At 39.5% G+C, this 18318-nt stretch overlaps 1 protein-coding gene across 1 annotated transcript in view; it reads left to right on the forward strand.

Moving 5' to 3' along the window:
* Window positions 1–2423: 2423 nt before the first annotated feature.
* Window positions 2424–18318, forward strand: part of NSUN6 (NOP2/Sun domain family, member 6) — a 96685-nt gene continuing 80790 nt past the window's right edge. The window contains exons 1-3 of the mRNA XM_011968885.1: window positions 2424–3513; window positions 6005–6160; window positions 8986–9065. Of these exons, the coding sequence (XP_011824275.1) occupies window positions 3439–3513; window positions 6005–6160; window positions 8986–9065 (311 nt within the window). The 5' untranslated portion in view covers window positions 2424–3438. The remainder of the gene's footprint in view (window positions 3514–6004; window positions 6161–8985; window positions 9066–18318) is intronic.

Consider the following 18318-nt stretch of genomic DNA (forward strand, 5'->3'; position numbering starts at 1 on the left):
TGCAGTGCCGCAATCTTGGCTCACTGCAACCTCTGCCTCCCAGGTTCAAGCAGTTCTCCTGCCTCAGCCTCCCGAGTAGCTGGAACTACAGGCACGCGCCACCATGCCCAGCTAATTTTTGTATTTTTAGTAGAGATGGGGTTTCACATATTGATCAGGCTGGTCTTGAACTTCTGACCTTGTGATCCACCCACCTCAGCCTCGCAAAGTGTTGGGATTACAGGCGTGAGCCACTGCGCCAGGCCACTTTCCAGATATTATAGGCCCTAATTTATTGTGTCTCAAATGCCAAATAAATTTGAGAAGCTTAGACTGGAGCTGCCGTACTGATACAGGTTTGGATTTATGGGTGAATGGGTGACTATAGGTGTCATGTTATTTTCATAGAACCACGCAGGGTTGAAATTAGGAAGGAAAGAAGTTTCCTTGAATGGAGATAGCCAGAGTCAGAATTAAGACCTTTCTTCCAGGATCAATCTGAAATAACATTTTGACAAGTAAAAAGAAGCATGCCTGTCATAGAAGAAATAAAAAAGGCAACCTGGAAGAATAGAAAAAGGGAGGTCTACATAGAAATTAGTTACCGTCTACCTGGGTGTGGTGGCGGGCACCTGTGATACCAGCTACTCAGGAGGCTGATGCAGGAGAATCGCTTGAACCCAGGAAGCGGAGGTTGCAGTGAGCCGAGATCATGCCATTGCATTCCAGCCTGGGTGACTTGAGGGAAGTGATCACCTAAATCAGTGTTTTATCAAACTTTTAAAATTATCATCCTCCTAAAGAGCCTTTCTAGACATTTTTTCCCATTAATTCTCCCATACCCCTACCACGAAATTAAATGCTCAGGAATGATTGTTTTGGTAAGGTTAAGCTTTGGAGTTCCACAAACTAAAAATTAAGAGTGAGATTATATCAAAGATTGTTTCAATCCCCACTGAGTTCCCCACACCCTAGGGAGCCATATCACCCATATTAAGAACTTGTAGCCTAAATAAATCTTATATGGGTGTATTATTCATGGAGTTGTTTTCCACTGCTTACATAGCACATATCAACTATGCCAACCTCTGATTTGTAATATGCTTTTCTTGGATCCAGCCTTAGGATACCAAGAGATATCTTCATCAACATTAACTGTCATTACAATAACATCTAGTCAAGAATAGTCTAAATGGCCGGGTGTGGTGGCTCATGCCTGTAATCTCGGCACTTTGGGAGGCCGAAATGGGTGGATCACTTTGAGCTCAGGAGTTCGAGACCAGCCTGAGCAACATGGTGAAACCTCATCTCTACTGAAAATACAAAAATTAACCAGGCATGGTGGTGGGTACCTATAATCCTACTGGGGAGGCTGAGGCAGGAGAATCACTTGAATCTGGGAGGCGGAGGTTGCAGTGAGCTGAGATAGCACCACTGCACTCCAGCCTGGGTGAAAGAATGAGACTCCATCTCAAACAAACAAAAAAGTCTAAATGTCCTTAATACTGTCCGTGTGTGGCACTAGTGAAGTAATTTCTGGCCATTAGTGGTGCTATGTTCACCATGAAATTGAGGCTACAGAAATTCCTTTGGAAATGTCTGATTTAGACATTTATCACTTTCAGATGTTTTAGCCATGAAAGAATCTCATGGATTTATTGCAGAAATATGCGATGGTCAAAGACAAGGTATTGGCTCTAGAAGCCAAATTACTAGTCTTTATTCTGGCTTTTTATTTGTGAGACCATGGAGAGTCGTTTCAACCCTGGGAACCTTGATTTACTCTTTAAAAACAGAGAAAATAGGCTGGGCGCGGTGGCTCACGCCTGTAATCCCATGGGAGGCGAGGCACTCAGATCACTTGAAGTCAGGAGTTTGAGACCAGCCTGGTCAGCATGGTGAAACCCTGTCTTTACTAAAAATACAAAAATTAGCTGGGCCTGGTGGCACATGCCTGTAATTTTAGCTACTCTGGAGGCCGAGGCAGGAGAATCTCTTGAACCAGGAGGTGGAGGTTGCAGTGAGTCAAGATCCCACCATTCCACTCCAGCCTGGGCGACGGAGACTCTGTCTCAAAAAAAAAAAAAAGAGAAAATGATAAACACCTTGCAGGTTGTTGCATGGTATAATGGTCATACATTATTTTCTACTCTTTCTGGTAAAGAGTTGGTGTGTCATAGAAAGTACCTGTTCTGTGTGTGTGTGTCTGTGTGTATAATTCGGTGTGAAAATTAAAGAAAAACAATAAGAAAACCCCTTTCCTACAGTTATGTGTAAATTAGCATGGTGTGCTGCAAAAAACATGTGTCAAGGTGATAGGAGAATTATTTTGACTTTCCTGTACAATTATAAAATGATTCAGTGAGTTTGGTTAGGTATCCTCGTTCTCTGAATCTGTATCCCTGTCTGCTTATGACCAAAAAAAAAAAAAAAAAAAGAAAAAAAATCATGGCAAGGGTCTCTCAAGCTCTAAAGAATATGTCAACTATGATACAAGTAGCAGTTAACCTTATAACTAACTGTAAACACTATCTGTGGGTTTTAAGTTTTACCTGAGCATTGGCTATTAACACACCATTAACCCAACTTTCAAAAATATGAACTCTATAAACTTCACAACTGAAGTCAGATCTATATGCCTGAGAAAGGTAAAATCATTTCATGAAATCAAACGGTGGTGATGCGCCCAAATTCTGGCCTCATCCTTTAATTGGAGGACATCCGGCAGGATAGCAACTGGGCCCTGCCTTTTTTTAGGCAGCAACATCTTCCACTCAACCCACACCATTTGACAGTTCCCCATTGCCCCTGGCACCCAGCCCTCCGGTACCAGGAACTAAATATCCTTGTCCATTCCGCCAGCGGCCACTGCCTACTTAACCCGAAGCAGGTGAAAGCGCCTCACGCAGAGTTTGGAACCTCCAGGGGCGTGGCGTGGCGTGGCGTGGCATGACGCAGCGTAGCGTTGGGGAAACTTGGGCCTGCGGATTGGGGGACCGGAAAGGGAGGGGTGGGCCGCAGGCGCTGGACGTGACGTAAGCCGGAAGCGACTTTCCGCCGAGAAATAGGGGCGCGTGTTTGGAAATTGATAGAAAAGATAAAGCGAGCGAGCTGCTGTCAGTCTGGCTTAGTGATCTGCTTCCGTTTCACCACAGATTCAGTTATTAAACATTTTTTTCTTTTTTTGGTTCTTTGCAACGTGAGCGGCATTGGCTCAGTGATTTCTGTGAGCATCTCCACGAGAAAACATTGCCTCGATGAGGTGCGGTGGAAGCCAGGCAGCCCCTTCTAATCGGCTAGGCTTGAGAAAGCGTGTACCTCTGCCTTTCCGAAATTAACTCAGCGTGATCGGCAAGATTTTCCGGAGCATCTGGTGTCAAGACAGTCGTCACTATTAATTCGGAAAGAAAACACCGTTTTCCAGCATTTCTCTTGGTGGAGAACTAAACAACAGGAAAAATGTCTATTTTCCCTAAGATATCTTTGAGACCCGAGGTTGAAAACTATCTTAAGGAAGGCTTTGTGAATAAGGAGGTAGGTCAGGTAAAGATGTTAGATGATGTTTTGCAAAAACTCAAATATTCACACACTCTAGAGAAATAGAAAAAAGTGTAAAGGGAAATCTTGACAGCCATCGTTTCTTACTACTTGTCTATCAAGTGTAAAAATACCAATATGTTTCTACAGGTATTAAAGCTTACTGAGATTCAAAGTGAATAAGGTATATGTTTTAACATTTAGGAGTGGAAAAGAAGGGAAAAAACGCATGTGCCTGTCAAGCATGACACAAAGGGTTACAAGGATGAACAAGAAAAAGTCCTTGTCTTCAAGAACTCAAGTCGAATTTTAAAAGAGCACTCGCTCTGGCACTCAGGTGAAAAGGATTCTGTAATTTTTTGAGTGCCTGTTAAATGCCAACAGTTGTGCTAGGTTATTTGCATCTTTACTCTTCACAATCTTTTTTTTTTTTTTCCGTAGAGGTTTGTTCCTATTTTAATAGATAAGAAAACTGTTAAAGGAATTGTGTAACTGACCCAAGTTGACACGGCTATCAAGTAACTATTGAAATCTGGAGGGAAAGGGTTCAGGTGTAATGAACAAAGGTACAGCTTTTGAATCTCAGGCACTTGATTTGCCTTCTAGTGCCTTGTAAATTACTTTACGTGGCTTAACCTCGATTTTTCTCTTCTGTGAAAAATTGAGAATGGTTAAAAATATCTTACCAGGTTGTTTTAGGATCTTAAACGTAAGTAAATACAAGTAGCATTGTTTTGGCATGTAAGTCCTCAAAAAATGTTAATGTTGTTTGCTAAAGTCCCCAGTAAATGTTGCTTGTCTTTGATTGCAAAGCCTGCTGTCTATTCCACTTTACCATGCTGCCTCTGAGCAACTTTGTTTTTTCCAAATCTTTAGTTTTTTAGTCAAATTAAAAGTATTTTACCAGGTTGTTTTAGGATATTAAACGTAAATGAAAACAACTAGCATTGTTTTGGCATGTAAGTCTTCAAAAAATGTTAATTTTGTTTGCTGTTGGCAGTGCCTGCCACAGAAGTCCTCAGTAAATGTTGATTGTCTCCGATTGCAAAGCCTGTCCTCTCTTCCACTTTACCACGTTGCCGCCAAGCAAATTCTTTTTGAAATCCTTAGTTTTTTTTAGTCAGGTTAACACTACTTAAATGTTGCTCATTTTTGAATATGTTATTGAAGCCATGCCTTTTAGATTTGATTTATATGTTTCATTTCCAAAGATTATGTTGAGAGACTAGACTGTATGGAAAGATAAAATATATTCTGTTGATTTCAAGGGACTTAAAATATAAGGCACATATTAAGAGAAGTAGGGGCATTCTACAATTTTTTTCAGCTGATTTTAAAATGGAGAACATTGTTTTATAAAGAATATCCAAACATCTTTGTTTTGACACTCCTTCTGCCTCAGAGCCTCATCAATGGTATGGTTTTACAAAATGGAAAGCTATGCCTTTGTGAAAAGTATTGAAGGGAAAGAATATTAAGTTTTATGCCTTTTTTTTTTTTTTGAAACAGGGTCTCGCTCTGTTGCCCAGGCTGGAGTGCAGTGACGTGATTACAGCTCACTGCTGCTTCGACCTCTGGGACTCAAGTGATCCTGTCACCTCAGCCTCCCGAGTAACTGGGACCTCAGACAGGGGTCACCACTCTGGCTAATAATATTTGTATTGTTTGTAGAGATGGGGTTTCACCATGTTGCCCAGGCTGAAAGTTCAGCTTTGATAAGACTAAACCTTGAGAAAGTATGAATACTTTTAAGGCTAGTGGATGAGTAGGCTAACAAGTGGTTTGTGAAGATTATGTAAAGCAGGGTTTAGTCAAATAGAGAAAAAAAAAATATGTTATTTGAAAAGGTTCAGTTAATTACAAGGGAATATTGTTGTTTAAGTCTTTATACCGTCATATCTGACAGGTGTCTTTGCTACTCATCTTTTTTGGACAATATATATTTGTTACATTGAATAATACCGTATTAAAAAGCTGATGTCCTAGGGGAATCTTTGTATGACAGTGACTATATCAATGTTACTTACTCTTTAAATATTGGGGTTTTAAAAGGATACCACCCAGTTTGCTGTTGGAGACGATGTTAGCTAATTAGCAACATCTAGCTAACTTGGATATAATGTTAGCTCTACAGAGATACTGTAATGGTAATGCATTATAAATAGACTGAATTTTTGAATGTATGTGAGTAAATGTAGCAGATATTAATATTTGGAAAATGTGCATAATGCTTTGAAGTTTAGGCAATGTTTTTCTAAGCCCTTTATTTCAGGCATTTTCTTAGATGTTTATTACCACGTTTAAGCCCAAGAACCCTGTGAAGTATTACTATTTCCTTAGTGCTATTAACATATAAACAATACAGCAAAATAGAATGGAGCTGAACAATTGCTAAGCGATGTTTCATTAGATGGAATTAATATATAAGCATGTTCTGCTGACTGTTTTTAATTCTCAGGAAATTTAAACATTAACTTCTTCTTTTTAGATTGTGATGGCTTTAGGTAAACAAGAAGCAGAAAGGAAGTTTGAAACTTTGTTAAAGCACCTGTCACATCCTCCGTCATTCACAACTGTCAGAGTGAATACACATTTAGCCTCAGTACAACATGTGAAAAATCTGTTATTTGATGAACTTCAGAAGGTTTGTGGAAATTTTCTGTCATTTGTACATAATTACATTTTTGCAGTCTGCCATGTTCTCCATTAAAATCTTATGAATGATATAATACACTTCCAATTTTATAGACAAGGAGATTGAGGATCGTGAATGGTAAATTCTTCAAAATTATCCTAGGTGGTAATGCTAGAACTTGAACCTAGTACTTCTGATTCTAAATTTATTCATTTTTGGTGACTAAATAGCTCTTAAATCCCTTTGGGCTGCATTAAACTGGGCCTTAGTAGCTTCATCATTAAAATACATGTGAAGAAGTCCAGTCTAACCTTAAAAACCTGTGGCTTTGTGATAAGTAGCATATAATGACCAGGAAGACAGATGGTATAGCTGAGATAAGCCCAGAGATAAAGAGGTACATAATAAGTACCTGTGAGATTATATTGTTAATTGACATAAAAAATAGGTGTTGGGCCAGGTGTGGTAGCTCATGCCTGTAATCCTAGCACTTTGGGAGGCTGAAGTGGGTGGATCACATGAGGCCAGGACTTTGGGACCAGCTTGGCCAGCATGGCGAAACCCTGTCTCTACTAAAAATACAAAAAAATTAAGTCGGGCATGATGGCACATGCCTATGATCCCAGCTACTCAGGAGGCTGAGGCATGAGAATCCCTTGAACCCAGGAGGTGGAGGTTGCAGTGAGCCAAAATTGCGTGACTGCACTCCACCCTGGGTGATAGAATGAGACTCTGTCTCAAAAAAAAGATGCTGAGCGCCTTATGTTTCATAAAACCAGGGAATTACAACAAGATAATTAATCTGAATCCATTTTCAATGTAAAACAGCATGAGACTTTTTTTCATCCAAACAATAAAATAGTTTTGGCAAAATATTCCTCTTACAGATGAAAACAGTATTATAAAATGGCATTTATGACTTCTAAGCAGAAAAGTATTTGAGTTATTTTGTTTGTATTTTTTTGAGTTACCTTGTGTGTACTTTTTTGCTTTTGAAAGCTTTGCCTTATGTGTTTCTTACACTGTACACTGAAATTTACCTCGGAAGAAATGTAGGATGTGGAAAAATACATGTTGAGAGGTACCACATAAATTGCATATTGTAGTTATTTAGTGACTTGTAACATGTAACTGGTGGGCGTCAGCAGACTCATTTCTGCCTTATTTGTATCTGAACTAAAAGCAAGAGGCAACCATCATTAAAGGGTTTCCATTTGTAAATCACAAGCTGCATTTAGTTATTTGGGAAACTTCAGAAAATTATCACTGAGTCACTTATCCCCTTTTAAAAAATCTCTCTATTACATTTATGGACTCTTTGTCATACTCTCCTTAAGAACAATTCTATAAGTACCAAGTTGTAAATAGACCACCATGTCATGAGAAGAACCAGCTATGGCATCTCAGTGTATGACACCAAACCTTAGTATAATAATTAAATAAGACTTTAAAAAAAGTAATCTGATTTTTATTGATAGTGATAATCTCATTGAGAGTAATCACAGGCATAAAACATAAGTAGTTGCCCTAAGCAACTAAAATCATTACTTTTCCATAGTCATGCGTATGTTTTCAGCTAACAAAAAGGAAACTGTTCTGAGGCCCGCTGGAAGTATCCATAACTCAGATCCAGATTTTTTTTTTTTTTTCTGAGAAGCAGTCTCACTCTGTTGCCCAGGCTGTAGTGTGGTGGCGCGATCTTGGCTCACTGCAACCTCTCCTTCCTGTGTTCAAGCGATTCTCCTGCCTCAGCCTTCCAAGTAGCTGGGACTACAGACGCCCACCACATTTTTGTATTTTTAGTAGAGGTGAGGTTTCACCATATTGGCCAGACTGGTCTCGAACTCCTGACCCGTGATCTGCCTACCTCGGCCTCCCAAAGTGCTGGGATTACAGGTGTGAGCCACTACACCCGGCCTTATTATTTTTTTTCGTAACAAATGATTTCCAGAACCTGGATATTTTAGTATTCTAGTCTGGATATACAAGATCCCATGGGCTAGGATCAGTCACTCTGGGCTTTGGGCCCCTTTCCTTGAAGGTTAACATTGTACAGGGAAACATGGGTCAAAGTCACTAGACAGGAAACTAACGGTAAAGCAGTACCCAATTCTAGCAAGAAAGAGTACTTGGAGGAGGCTTTAGGCTGTAGATTTTCTTTCTCCTTTCATGTTGAAAAGTTCACCTGTCCTAAAGTAATGTTTGTTGATTTCTGTGGTATAAATACTCACCAGGTTCCTTGGTAGTTACACGCATGACCATGGAATTGGAAAGAGATGCATGCAGTGACTCTCCTGAGCTGGTGTGAGCTGGCTCCCACACCTGTACCTGCTTTCAGTGTGACAGTCTTCCGGTTCCCTTATGATAGAGAATACTGAAAATCCTGAACCTCTACCATAAACATTTCTTTTCCTCACCAAAACTGACGTGGATGCCAGTGTTAATTGTGTATATTAGGTAGTATTTATTAATAGTAATCTCAGTCTTTAACATCCTATTCAGAAATTTTTCTTAAAGGAATACTACATGTAATTCTATATTAAATAAAAGTTTTTAAAATAAATCACTTAAGGTAACCATTGTTTGTGTTTATAATGCCAAATAGTAAGCAAAATTGAGTCTTATAAAGAAGTCAGGATTCTTCAGAATTAAAATAGAGAAAACACTGTTGTTTTGAGGTCTTTTGGATTTTTACAGTATCCCGTGGAATAAAGTGAAAGTGCCCCAGAGCTACTAGGGCTTCATGCTGTGGTAGATGATGATACTGAAAAGTTCCATAAGTTGAAATGTATCAGATGTATGAATTACTTTATAATCATGTTTATTTTTAACAGCAGTTTAACGGATTAAGTGTTCCTATTCTTCAACATCCAGACCTTCAGGATGTCTTACTTATTCCTGTTATTGGACCCAGGTTTGTAAGAACTTCATTTCCAAATTATATTCTTCTCAATAAAAGTTTGTCACAGGGAACTTTTTAACTGTTCGGTGATAAGACTAAGTTTCCCGATTGTTAGCAACTTTCTATAGATAACAGGAATTCAAAAATTTAGAAATGCAGACTTTAGACTCTGTCATGGAAAATAATACAAAAGAAGACTAGGAATGGGCCCAACGACCTTGAGAATAATGTATTTTAGGTCCATTCAGTGCAGTGATGTTTTTCCCCCCCTCTTTCTGCGAAGTTTTATTTCATTTGTTTACTTGTATTTTCATATGAATTTTCAGTGCTAAATTAAAACTTTTTTTTTGAGCTGCAGCAAAAATATAGAGTAACCTATTTTCTACTTTCATAGTTGATATGCTTGTAAAATTTTATTTTTTGAGACAGTGTCTTGCTCTGTTACCCAGGCTGGAGTGCAGGGGCACAATGATTGCAGGCTTGAACTTGTGGGCTCAGGCAATTATACCACCTCAGCTTCTAAGTAACTGGGACTACAGGTGTGCACCACTGCACCTGGCTAATTTATTTTTTATTTTGTAGAAACAGTCTCACTATGTGGCTGGTATTGAACGCCTAGCCTTAAACGATGCTCCCACCTCAGCCTGCCAAAGTATTAGGATTACCAATGTGAGCCATTTCGCCCAGCCTGTAAAATTTTATTCATAATTCAACAATTATGTGTAATGCCATTTATGTTCTGCTCTTTTATGTATTTGGAAAGCATATGTTTGAAAATTGGAAAATAGGTTTTCGGGCTGGATCCAGTGGCTTACTTACGCCTGTTATCCCAGCACTTTGGGAGGCTGAGGTAGGCAGATCCCTTGACCCCAGGGGTTGGAGACCAGTCTGGGCAACATGGCAAAACTCCATCTCTACTTTAAGAAATTACAAAAATTAACTACAGGTGGTGTGCATCTGTAGTCATAGGTATTCAGGAGGCTGAGGTGGAAGGATTGTTTGAGCCTGGGAGGTGGAGCCTACAGTGAGTCATGATTGTGCCACTGCAATCCAGCCTGGGAGACAGAGCGGGACCTTGTCTCAAAAAAAAAAAAAAGGAAAAATAAGTTTTCATAGTATAATAATTATAATGGAATTTTATTCCTATGGAGCGTTTTAAAGTTCCTAATTATGGTCTAAAATCTTTTTAAACTCCTAAGAGTTATGATAAATATAGAAATGCTTTTGTTAAAACTTTAATTGAGTGGGCAACAATAGAGCAGTGGTTTCATAAGCTATGATTTGTCCATGCAATGGGATAGTATATGGCCTTTAATATGGGAGAATTATACATACCAATCAGAGAAGATGTTTATGATCATTTGTTAAATATCAAAAACAAATTGCCATACTTGGGATAATTACTTTTTTTGCAATTAAAAAAAGTACACAACTATGCCTTTATGTATATTTATATACATGTAAAAAAAACCGTCTGGCACCTGTAACATACCCAGCTTTTAATAGTGGTTGACTCTGAGGAAGTTAGATTGGGAGAGAGGGGAGAAATAAAAGGAAATTTTTATGTGTAATATTTTCGTTTTATTTTTTACTGTAAGAATGTATTTTTGCAATTAAAGTTGATTTGTATAGGCTTCTCATTCTATTTAGTTTAATTTTTAAAGTTTTTCATCTTCTATTCCGTTTTTTAAAGGTGAAATTTACATACAGTGAAACGAAGAGATCTTAAATGTATAGTTTGTTGAGTTTTGACAACTATATACAGCTGTGCAGCCAAGACACACCCCAGTCAAGACAGAGCATTTCCATTATCCCAGAAACATCTCTTGTACTCGGCTACCCTACCAGGAAACTGCTCTTCTTATTTCTGTCATCTCTTAGTTTTGGACCAGTTAGTTGCTAGTATAATAGACCATAATCACAGATCTTTGGCGGTTACTACACTCCTTATGAGGATGCAAAATTGTACTTACTTAGGTTCAAACTTTGGACATTTCTTACTCTGTTAAACACCTCTTCTTTATTCTTTAGTTTTGTTTAGTTTCTTAAAGATAAGAGTTCAATTAGGTTTTTCTTTATAGAAGCAAGTAAAAATTAGAGTTGTACATAAATATAAAAGTAAACATCTGTTACATCTCCTGTCCCACCTCCCAATTTTGTTTCTCTGAGCATCAAATTTGATATTTTCTAGACCGTCTCTATGCTTATATCTGCATACATGAATGCACATGTACAGTCATTTGTACTCACTTTTAGAAAATAGAGAAGATTATAATGTTCTGCAATTTGCTTTTGTGTTTACTTAAAAATATACAATGGATATTGTTCTACGATTATATAACAGTATTTCATTCTTTTTAATGGCTGCATAAACAGTATATTTTATCATTTAGCTCAGTTTTAATTTTTCTATCCTCCATTGATAGACATTTAGTTTTTTCCTGTTTTTCATTATTACCTGGTAATAATAATAATAATAAGTGTTGGAGTATTTGTGGACTTGCATAAGCATGTCTGCATAACAAAGTGGATATGACACAGAATAACCAGTTCAAAGGTCTGTGCTTATTTTAGTTGGAGACATATTACCAGATTACTTTCTACAAAGTTTTACCAGTTAATGTTTCAGCAGTATATGAGAGATTTAGATGCTTGCATTCTTGCCAATACGGGCTATTTTAGGTCTCTAAAATATTTGGATGATTTAACTTTAATTATTTTCAATACTTACTTTTATGTGACCTTAATCATCCTTTCATTCTGTTCTTTGTAGTGATCTAGGCTACTCATCAGAACATGAGTGAATGTATAAATACAAATGGTGAGCTATTGCAGGAAAGCTTGAAAAAATTATTTAGGATTGTAAATTCACATACGTACCTTTCATTCCTAAAATGAATAAGTCAATTCCTTTTTGTTTGTTTTTTTAACTCCTGATTTTTATTAAGTATCTTTTTATTATTTATTTTTTATTTATTTATTTTTTTGAGTCGGAGTTTCACTATTGTTGCCCAGGCTGGAGTGCAATGGCATGATCTCAATTCACCACAACCTCTGCCTCCGGGGTTCAAGCGATTCTCCTGCCTCAGCCTCCTTAGTAGCTGGGATTATAGGCATGTGCCACCATGCCAAGCTAATTTTATATATTTAGTAGAGATGGGGTTTCTCCATGTTGGTCAGGCTGGTCTTGAACTCCCGACCTCAGGTGATCTGCCTGCTTCCGCCTCCCAACGTGCTGGGATTACAGGCTTCAGCCATCATGCCCGGTAAATATCTTTTTAAAAAATTTTTTTGTTTTTAGTTTTTTGAGACGGAGTCTCAGTCTGTCGCCCAGGCTGGAGTGCAGTGATGTGACCTTGGTTCACTGAAACCTCAGCCTCCCAGGTTCAAGCAATTCTCCTGCTTCAGCCTCCTGAGTAGCGTGCCACCACACCTGGCTTAATTTTTGTATTTTTAGTAGAGACTGTGTTTCACCATATTGGCCAGGCTGGTTTCGAACTTCTGACTTCACGATCTGCCTGCCCCACCCTCCCAAAGTGCTGGGATTACAGGCATGAGCCACCGTGCCCGGCCTATTAAGTCTCTTGAACTTTCCATTATGACAAATGAGGAGGTTCCTGGAGTTAAATTTTCCCAAAAGTTCCTACCAGCTAATTTGTATTTACTGTTGTTTCTCTTTTTTTTTTTTTTTTTTTTTTTTTGAGACGAGGTCTCGCTGTGTTGTCCAGGCTGGTCTGGAACTCCTGAGCTCAAGTGATCCACCCTCCTCAGCCTCCCAAAGCGCTAGGATTACAAGTGCCACCCACCATGCCTGGCCAGTTTTGTTTGTTTGTTTGTTTTAACATTGTCAAGCTTTATAACATTGTTATTTCCCAAGTATTCACATGAATGCAGTGCTTGCTTTCAGTCCTTATGTCACAGTTTATTTCTCATTTCTTGTCTTTATTAATGTCTTTGTTGGTGAGTACAGTCACTTAGCAGATCTCCTGCACCCCCTGCCCTTTCCCAAAGTGTGCCTCTTATGTACTGCATTACTTTCTTGGTTGAGAATGTCTGCCTGTTGCCTTTACGTTTATACAACAAATTGGCTGAGTCTGGTTGTTCCAGGCCACCTAGTATTTCTCTTAGCACTTTGTAGACATTGTTTTTATAACCTGTGGTATCAAATGTTACTGTGAAGAAATCTAAGACCCACCAAAAACTTTTCCTCTTTCTAACAGTACCTTGTCTTCTGCTTGGAGATCTGTGGAATTCTTACTTACTGAACTTTAGATATTTGGCCAGTGTAATGCTTGGTTTTGATTATTTCCTCTTAGTTCTTTCTTCTTCGTTTTTTTGTTTTGACACGGAGGCTCACTCTGTCGCCCAGGCTGGGGTGCAGTGGCACGATCTTGGCTCACAGCAACCTCTGCCTCCCGGGTTCGAGTGATTCTCCTGCCTCATGCTCCCGAGTAGTTGAGATTACAGGTGCCTGCCACCACACCCAGCTAATTTTTTGTATTTTAGTAGAGACGGGGTTTCCCCATGTTGGGCAGGCTGGTCTGGAACTCATGACCCTCAGATGATCCACCCACCTCAGCCTACCAAAGTGCCGGGATTACAGGCATGAGCCACCTCACTGGGCCAACTTTGGCCATTTCTTACTCTTAAACATTTCTTAAACACCTCTGCTTTATTCTTTAGTTTTATTTAGTTTTCCTAAAGATAGTTCAGTTAGGTTTTTCTTTATAGAAGCAAGTGAAAACTAGAGTTGTACATAAAAAAGTAATCATCCATTACATCTCCTGTCCCACCTCCCAGTTTTGTTTCTCTGAGCATCAAATTTGATTTTTTCTGGACTGTCTCTGTGCTTACATCTGCATATATGAATGCACATGTACCGTCATTTGTACTCATTTTTAGAAAATAGAAAAGATTATAATGTTCTGCAATTTGCTTTTGTGTTCACTTAAAAATATATAACGGATATCATCTCATGATTATATAACACTTTCGTTCTTTTTAATGGCTACATAAACAGTATATGTTATCTTTTAGCTCAATTTTCTATCCTCCTTTAATAGACATTTAGTTTTTTCCTGTTTTTCATAATTACCAGAAGTGTTGGAGTGAATATTTGTGGACTTGCGTAAGCATGTCTGCAGAACAAATATATCATGTTATGAACACAGAATAAGCAGATATGACACAGATGTAACACAGATATGACACAGAATAGCCAGTTCAAAGGTCTGTGCTTATTTTAGTTGGAGACATATTACCAGATAACCCTCTACAAAGTTTTACCAGTTTGTGTTTCAGCAGTATATGAGAGATTTTGATGCTTTCATTCATGCCAATACTGGCCATTTTAGGTTTCTAAGATATATGGATGATTTAACTTTAAATTATTTTCAATACTTACTTTTCGTGACTTTAATCATCCTTTCACTCTGTTCTTTGTAGTGATCTAGGCTACTCATCAGAGCATGAGTGAATGTATAAAATACAAATGGTGAGCTATTGCAGGGAAGCTTGAAAAAATCATTTAGGATTATAAATTCACATACCTACCTTTCACTCCTAAAAAGAGGCTGAGCGTGGTGGCTCACACCTGTAATCCCAGCACTTTGGGAGGCCAAGGTGGGTGGATCTCCTGAGGTCAGGAGTTCGAAACCAGCCTGAGAAACATGGTGAAACCCTGTCTCTACTAAAAATGCAAAAATTAGCTTGGTGTGGTGGCGCATGCCTATAATCCCAGCTACTTGGGAGGCTGAGGAAGGAGACTCGCTTAAACCCAGGAGGCGGAGGTTGTAGTGAGCCGAGATCGCGCATTGCAGTTGAGCCTTGATGACAAGACTGAAACTACATCTCAAAAAAAAGTCAATTCCTTTTTTTTTTTAACTCCTGATTTTTATTAAGTACATATTTTAAAAATTATTTTTATTTTTTTGAGATGGACTCTCGGTGTGTCGCCCAGGCTGGAGTGCAGTGATATGACCTTGGTTCATTGCAACTTCCACCTCCCAGGTTCAAGCACTTCTCCTGCCTCAGCCTCCCGAGTAGCTGGGACTACAGGCATGTGCTACCACACCCTACTAATTTTTTATTTTTAGTAGACACGGGGTTTCACCATATTAGTGAGGCTGGTCTCAAACTCCTGACATTGTGATCTGCCTGCCTCTACCTCCCAAAGTGCTGGGATTACAGGCATGAGCCACTGTGCCTGGCCTATTAAGTCTCTTTTGACTTTCCATTTTGAGAAATGAGGAGGTTCCTGGAGTTAAATTTTCCCAAAAATTCCTACCAGCTGGTTTGTATTTACTGTTTTTCGTTTTGTTTTGTTTTGTTTTTGAGATGGGGTCTCTGTGTTGCCCAGGCTGGTCTCGAACTGAGCTCAAGTGTTCTACCCTCCTCGGCCTCCCAAAGTGCTGGAATTACAAGCACAAGCCACCATGCCCAGCCAGTTTTGTTTTTGTTTTAACATTGTCAGGGGTTATAACATTGTTATTTCCCAAGTATCATTTACATGGATGCAGTGCTTGCTTTCAGTCCTTATGGCACAGTTTATTTCTCATTTCTTTATCTTTATTAATGTCTTTGTTGGTGAGTACGGTCACTTAGCAGATCTTGCGCACCCCCTGCCCTTTCCGGAAGTGTGCCTCTTATGTACTGTGTTACTTTCTTGCTTGAGAATGTCTGCCTGTTGCCTTTATGTTTATACAAGTTGGCTGAGTCTGGTTGTTCCAGGCCACCTAGTGTTTGTTTCCCTTAGCACTTTGTAGACATTGTTTTTATAACCTGTGGTATCAAATGTTATTGTGAAGAAATCTAAGGCCCACCAAAAACTTTTCCTCCTTGTAAAAGTACCTTGTCTTGTGCCTGGAGATCTGTGGAATTCTTACTTATTGAACTTTAGACATTTGGCCAGTGTAATGCTTGATTTTGATTATTTCCTCTTAGTTCTTCTTCTTTTTTTTTTTTTTTAAACAAAACAAAACAAAACAGGGTCTCACTGTGTCGCCCAGGCTGGAGTGCAGTGGTGTGATCTCGGCTGACTGCAACCTCTGCAACCTGAGTTCAAGTGATTCTCTTGCCTCAGCCTCCCGAGTAGCTGGGATTACAGGTGCCCACAACCATTCCCGGCTGATTTTTGTATTTTTAGTAGAGACGGAGTTTTACCATGCTGGCCAGGCTGGTCTTTGAACTCCTGAACTCAGGTGATCCACCCCCCTGGGCCTCCCAAAGTCCTGGGATTACAGGTGTGAGCCACCACGCTCAGCCTATTTCCTCTCAGCTTTTGATGAGCCACAGTGTAGCTTTTCAGTTATAGGTCTTCCATTATTTCTTTGAATATTTTTCTCTTACATTTTCTGTATTCTCTGTTATGAAGACAGCAGGACTTTGTGTGCTGCGTTTCTAGCACAGATATTCCCTGCATCAGGGATTCCCAAGACAGCCCTCAGGTTCAGTGATTGGCTAGGACTCACAGGACCTAGCGTACAGACACACTAATGGCTAAGGTTTATTACATGAAAGCATGCAAAAGCAAAACCAGCAAGGGAAAAGAAGCATGGGGCGAAGTTTGGAAGAAACCAGACAGAAGCTCTCTCAGTGAAGTCCCATAGGACGTGCTTAATTCCTCCAGCACCTAATTGTGACATGTGAAATAGTCACCTAGCAGAAAAGCTCATCAGAGACTTGGTGCCCAAGGGTTTTATTGGGCTGGTCCCATAGGTACCCTCTGCCTAGCATGTACCAAATCCCAGACTCCCAAAAGGAAAGCAGGTGCTCCAAATAAACATGCGTTTGTACCTTTCTTGTACAGAGTTTAGGAATTGTGAGCCACTCTCATTGATCATTAGGGAAGGTTTTATGTCACCGCTGGGAACTGTTTCTCATTCCACTTTCTAGCTGCTTAGCTAGCCAAGACCCAACCTGTCAAGCAAGCCTTTCTAAGAACCGCAGTCTCAAGCCTTGTTACTGTAACTTTTTTTTTCTGTTAACACATTCTTGAACTCCATTCACTGATCTTTTTCTTCTGCATTCGTTCTTTTTGTTTGTTTGTTTTTGTTTTTGAGACGGAGTGTCGCTCTGTCTCCCAGGCTGGAGTGCAGTGGCACAAGCTCACTGCAAGCTCCGCCTCCCAGGTTCACGCCATTCTCCTGCCTCAGCCTCCCTAGTAGCTGTATGGGTGCCTGCCACCAAGACCGGCTAAATTTTTTTGTATTTTTTTTAGTAGAGATGGGATTTCACCACGTTGGCCAGGCTGGTCTTTGAACTCCTGAACTCAGGTGATCCACCCTCCTCGGCCTCCCAAAGTGCTGGGATTATAGGCGTGAGCCACCACGCCCAGCCTGTTCCTTCTTAAGCCTGTGTTGGTCAAGGGCTCTGTTTCAAAGTGGCTGTCTTGTCAATAGTATAGGAGATAAGTTTTATCTTGTCTATGCTTTGCTTTTCTTATCTCTAAAATGGGGATTCAAAATCCTATCTAGTCATAGGGATGTATTACCTCTCTCTGCTTCTAAATCTTTATTCAGAGGTTTTATTGTCCTTTATTTTCTCAGCTGCTAGTTTACTTTGCCTTTGTTCTTTTATCCCTTTTTTAAGCTTTTTCCTTTCCTTGCTCTGAAAATACAGAGGTACTTGAAATATTTTTCCTTTTGTTTGGTTTACATTTTTAAAATCTACCTTCTGCCTACTAAGGCTTTTTGTGTATGTGTGTGCCACCAATGAATGCAGAATGAATTCTTTCTGCTTCTCATGCATTGAATGGAAACAGTTACAGCCTTGTTTGCAGTTTGCTCAATGATGATCCAGAATGGGGGAAACAGCATGCCTATGGGACTAATCAGATATGTTTTCTCAGAAGTACTGCAGATCTTCTCTGCTGGCTCATCTCTAGTGCTGGTGAGCAGAGTGGAGGCTGTCTGTGAAGGCTTCAGCTGGTACCTTTTTTTCGGGGGAGCGGGGAAGGCTTTCTTTTTTGTTTAATCTCTGCTTAGTTAACTTAAGTCAGGAGCAACAAAGTTGGTTGCTATTTCTTTTCTGTTTCTTGGGTTGCTTTTAGGCAGTTGATCCGGGTTTGCTAGAGAAAATAACAGATTGTCTGGTTATGCCATTTTTGACAATCCATTTCTTCTTTCAGACTTGTCTCCTCTGAACAGGACACTGACAGGACATTTCTAGATTCTGATTTTTTTCCACCAAGCCTATAGTCCTGCTCCTAAGAAATAAATATTTGATTAGGCCTCCAGGAGCCTCTCCTTTTCAGACTCCACACCCT

The sequence above is a fragment of the Mandrillus leucophaeus genome, unplaced genomic scaffold (genome assembly GCF_000951045.1).
Source record: "Mandrillus leucophaeus isolate KB7577 unplaced genomic scaffold, Mleu.le_1.0 Scaffold863, whole genome shotgun sequence".
In the NCBI taxonomy this organism is placed as follows: domain Eukaryota; kingdom Metazoa; phylum Chordata; class Mammalia; order Primates; family Cercopithecidae; genus Mandrillus; species Mandrillus leucophaeus.